The sequence below is a fragment of the Sprattus sprattus genome (assembly GCF_963457725.1).
Source record: "Sprattus sprattus genome assembly, chromosome: 13".
Taxonomy (NCBI): Eukaryota; Metazoa; Chordata; class Actinopteri; order Clupeiformes; family Clupeidae; genus Sprattus; species Sprattus sprattus.
Genome location: NC_137911.1, coordinates 31,443,208 through 31,448,207, shown reverse-complemented (window position 1 = coordinate 31,448,207; position 5,000 = coordinate 31,443,208). Strand labels below are relative to the sequence as shown.

The 5,000-nt window shown below is 50.1% G+C and overlaps 1 protein-coding gene across 1 annotated transcript in view; it reads left to right on the top strand.

Annotated features, from left to right (window-relative positions):
• LOC308374510 (signal-induced proliferation-associated 1-like protein 1) overlaps window positions 1-5,000 on the top strand; it is a gene marked incomplete at its 3' end in the record, with an annotated part of 53,914 nt that overhangs the window by 28,171 nt on the left and 20,743 nt on the right. The window contains exons 10-13 of the mRNA XM_080850291.1: window positions 952-1,226; window positions 1,669-1,941; window positions 2,743-2,898; window positions 4,600-4,739. Coding sequence (XP_080706417.1) covers window positions 952-1,226; window positions 1,669-1,941; window positions 2,743-2,898; window positions 4,600-4,739 — 844 coding nt within the window. The remainder of the gene's footprint in view (window positions 1-951; window positions 1,227-1,668; window positions 1,942-2,742; window positions 2,899-4,599; window positions 4,740-5,000) is intronic.

Sequence of the window (5,000 nt, the reverse complement as noted above, 5' to 3'; positions counted from 1 at the left end):
CAAGGCTGGTGTATTCTAATCTGACTTCAGAGGACTGATTTAAGCTGTTCAGTACGGACATGTAGGGACTGAAGACTTGCGTTCTTTTTTTAATGGAATTTAGGGAAGGAAATAAATCGATTGAAAATGTTCGATAAACCCAATCACACAATATTGCCCTTAAAGCCTGATTCAGTGTGACTGTGGGATCTGTTTATATTTGCCATGTCCTCAACCCAAACCTTAAAGATGTATGTATTTGTTTTGAAACGCTGATGTCATTCTCCACGGTGAAGCAGATCTGTGTTAGACCGGTCAGGGGCATTATCAGGCCTGTGAGGCTGTGGTCAGGGGCATTATCAGGCATGAGGGGGTGTGGTCAGGGGCATTATCAGGCCTGTGAGGCTGTGGTCAGGGGCATTATCAGGCAGAGATGTGGCATTTGGCCTGGGTGGGGATGGGGCATTTGGCCTGGGTGGGGATGGGGCATTTGGCCTGGGTGGGGATGGGGCATTTGACCTGGGTGGGGATGGGGCATTTGGCCTGGGTGGAGGTCTGCACTCTCCGAGTGCCTTTTAGTCTAATGTTTATAGAGACTTTTATCCAAAGCAGTTAGAGGAACAGTGGGGGTGTAAGCAGTGTTAAAAACAGGAACATGTGGTGCTGTGCATTTTTCTCATGCTATACTCTGCTCTACCATCCCCTCTCTTCTCTTCTCTCCCCTCTCCCCTCTCCTCCCCCCTCTCCCCTCTCCTCCTCCCCTCCCCTCTCATCTCTTCCTCCTCCTCCACCCCCCTCCTCTTCTCTCCTCCTCCACCCCCCTCCTCTTCTCTCCTCCTCTCCTCTCCTCTCCTATCCTCTCTCCTCCTCTCCTCCTCTCCTCTCCTGTCCTCTCTCCTCCTCTCCTCTCTCTCATCTCCCCCCTCTCCTCCTCCTCCTCCTCCTCCTCCTCTCCTCTCCTCTCTCCATCAGCTGCTGTCTAAGGGCTGCCAGACCACTGAGATGACGCTGCGGCGGAACGCTCTGGGCCAGCTGGGTTTCCACGTGAACTTCGAGGGCATCGTGGCGGAGGTGGAGCCGTACGGCTACGCGTGGCAGGCGGGGCTCAGGCAGGGCAGCCGATTGGTGGAGATCTGCAAGGTGTCCGTGGCGTCGCTCTCGCACGAGCAGATGATCGACCTGCTGCGCACGTCCGTCACCGTCAAGGTCGTCATCATCCCCCCCCACGAGGACTCAACCCCACGCAGGTGAGTGGCAGGGGGGGGCAGGGAGCGAGGGAGAGAGAGAGGGAGGGAAAGAAGAGGAGAGAGGGTGAGGGAGGGATAGAGAGAGGGTGAGGGAGGGATAGAGAGAGGGTGAGGGAGGGATAGAGAGAGGGTGAGGGAGGGATAGAGAGAGGGAGAGGGAGGGAGAGAAAGAAAGGAGAGAGGGTGAGGGAGAGAAAGAAAGGAGAGAGGGTGAGGGAGAGAGAGAGAGAGAGAGAGAGAGAGAGGGAGAGAGAGAGAGAGAGAGAGAGAGAGAGAGAGGGAGAGAGGGTGAATGAGGGAGGGTGAGGGAGAGAAAGAAAGGGAGAGAGGGTGAATGAGGGAGGGTGAGGGATGGGCAGGGAGAAGAGCACATGAGGTGACGAGAGTGACCCTTTCTGCAGAAATGTCTGCTGGGTAATGTAGTTTTTTTTTCTCCTCACAGAGGCTGCTCAGAGATGTATCACATGCCGCTGGTGGACTACAAGAACCATAAGGAGGGCATGCCTTACGAGCTGAAGTTCCCCTTCCGGAACAACAACAGTAAGTGGCCGCGCTCGTCCGGCAGCCCGCAGCAGACGGTCGGATCCTCGGCCCAGAGTCGGGGTACGGGCATGGGGGGCACCCTCATCAAGGCGCCGGGGTCCGAGTACCCTGACAGGAGCGGGGTGATCCCACGCAGCGTGTCGAGCGACGGACGACCCGTCAACCCCAAAAGGTGAGCAGAGGGACATGGGGTCATGGGGTCATGGGGTCATGAGAGAGAGAGAGAAAGAGAGAGAGAGAGAGAGAGAGAAAGAGAGAAAGAGAGGGGGAGGCAGAGGGACAGGGTCAGGGGGTCATGAGAGAGAGAGAGAGGGAGAGAAAGAGAGAAAGAGATAGAGAGGGGGAGGCAGAGGGACAGGGTCATGGGGTCATGAGAGAGAGAGAGAGGGAGAGAAAGAGAGAGAGAGAGAGAGAGGGGGAGGCAGAGGGACAGGGTCATGGGGTCATGAGAGAGAGAGAGAGGGAGAGAAAGAGAGAGAGAGATAGAGAGGGGGAGGCAGAGGGACAGGGTCATGGGGTCATGAGAGAGAGAGAGAGGGAGAGAAAGAGAGAAAGAGATAGAGAGGGAGAGAGGGGGAGGCAGAGGGACAGGGTCATGGGGTCACATACTCAGGGGTCAAGCGTGTGGCGTGAGCCGGTGGGATTGTAGAACACGTGTCCTTTATTTGTCTCTCGGTGGGGCGCTCTCCTCTGGCTTGTGTGAGAAAGATATACTGATAACTAAAATATTGTTGGTCTTGGAAACCTGCCTATTCTAACCTCTCTATCTCCTATTCACACACACTTTTTCTCTATCTCTCTCTCCCTCTCTCTCTCACTCTCTCTCTCTCTCTCACTCTCTCTCTCTCACTCTCTCTATCCCACACTCTCACTCCCACTTCTCTCTCATACTCTCACTCCCCCTCACCCTCCCTTTCTTTCTCTTTCACTCTCTGACCCCCTCCCTCCCTCCCTCCCTCCCTCTCTCTCTCAGGTACTCTCCAGGCTCTGACAACTACGCTCTGGCATGCTCCATTGTGATGGGCCGTTCTCCACACATGCGTAGCTCCCCCACCAGCGCCCCCTATGGGACAGATGGTAGCTCTACTAGCTCTGCTGTGCACTGGAGACAGAAGTCTATGCCTGAGGGGTACGGACCGGTTCAGCTGGCTAGCCTCATGCTTAAAGCAGCGTAACGGAACAATTGCTAATCGCTAACGAGATGCTAGCGGCTAAAACTAGCGAAACCTCTTGAAATGTGCTGACTTTGACACTATGACAAACTAGTTAGTCAACAACTGTCCTAACACAGTCAAACATCAAGCAAGTGCAATACAAGACAAAGCAAGACGGTGAATAAGCTACTTACTAGTTCGGAAGACAGGGCGGAAACCGGGCGGCTTCAGGCAAGCCTACATAACACAGTAATATGCCTACGTACCCTAGTATGGCTATGGCACGGAAGCGATTCTCCATATTAAAAGTCATTGTAGTGTCCCAATTTTTTTAAGCTGTTATTTTAAGGTAAAACTGCTTATCCTAACCAAAACCCTGAATTACAATTACTGCATAATGCCACTTTAAACTAACAAAGAAATCAGAAGCAGCGCCAAAGAATACCCTGGTCCTAACCAACTATTTTATCAATTATATCCTAACCAACTACCCTAGACCTTAGCCTGGGAAGGTTATTGGTAGGGGTAATTATTTTGTAATTTATATCCTAACCAACTGCCCTGTACCTGTCGCTGGGGCAGTTATAGTGTTTTAACCAGATATGGATGCTGGAGACACAGGTAACAGGCGTATGGTACAGCTCGGCAGACTGATGCTTAAACTAGCAGATAAACCAGCATCTGTATAGTAGATGTGTAGATACTGTAAGTAGATATTATACTTCCTACACTCTTAAACTAACAGATAAACCAGCATCTGTATAGTAGATGTGTAGATACTGTAAGTAGATATTATACTTCCTACACTCTTAAACTAACAGATAAACCAGCATCTGTATAGTAGATGTGTAGATACTGTAAGTAGATATTATACTTCCTACACTCTTAAACTAACAGATAAACCAGCATCTGTATAGTAGATGTGTAGATACTGTAAGTAGATATTATACTTCCTACACTCTTAAACTAACAGATAAACCAGCATCTGTATAGTAGATGTGTAGATACTGTAAGTAGATATTATACTTCCTACACTCTTAAACTAGCAGATAAACCAGCATCTGTATAGTAGATGTGTAGATCAGTAGATGTTACTGTGTTCCAGGGTGTCATGTGTGCCATTAAAAACCTGACAAAGGTCTTAATTATTATTATATTATACTGCCTACACTCTTAAACTAACAGATAAATCACCATTTGTATAGAAGATATGTAAATCAGTAGATATTAGACTGCCTACACTCTTAAACTAACAGATACATCAGCATTTGTATAGTAGCTATGCAGATAAGTAGATATTATATTGCCTTTTGAGATGAGGGTAACTTCTCATTTTGATGTCTGCACATAATGACTTAATGACTTAACGACTTAATTAGCTTTAGCCTCTAATCTCTGTGAAGTTAGTGGTGCCTTTTAAGGAGGTCAGATAAAGGGCACCAGGCTTAACTCCAGCATTAGCTCTTTTCATTCCCAGACTCGACCTAAGATGATTACAAGTTTCTTTGAGGATTTTATTTAATAATGAACCCAATTATAATATAAAAAAACCCAATGGTGATGAATCGGTATTGGCCCTAGCAAACAGCCTTAACAATGTTTGAATGTCATGCAAAAGCATACAAATCACTTAGATTTAACACACACCTGACTCCGTTTCCCTCAATGCCTTTCAGGTTCAATGCCAACCGGAGCTCCCCGATGGCGGCGGAGCGGCTGAACCTGAACGAGGTGGCCAACGGGTCGAAGGTCACGCCCTGCTGGCCGCGCGGGGGGGACGGGGAGGCGCCCCGCGGGAACGACAGAACCCCAACAGGTGGGCGGACAGAACCGCAGTGGGTCAGGGGTGAGAGGATAGTGGACTCGACCAGAACAGGTGACGGAACCACAGTGGGTCAGGGGTGAGAGGATAGTGGACTCGACCAGAACCACAGTGGGTCAGGGGTGAGAGGATAGTGGACTCGACCAGAACAGGTGACAGAACCGCAGTGGGTCAGAACCACAGTGGGTCAGGGGTGAGAGGATACTGGACTCGACCAGAACAGGTGACAGAACCACAGTGGGTCAGGGGTGAGAG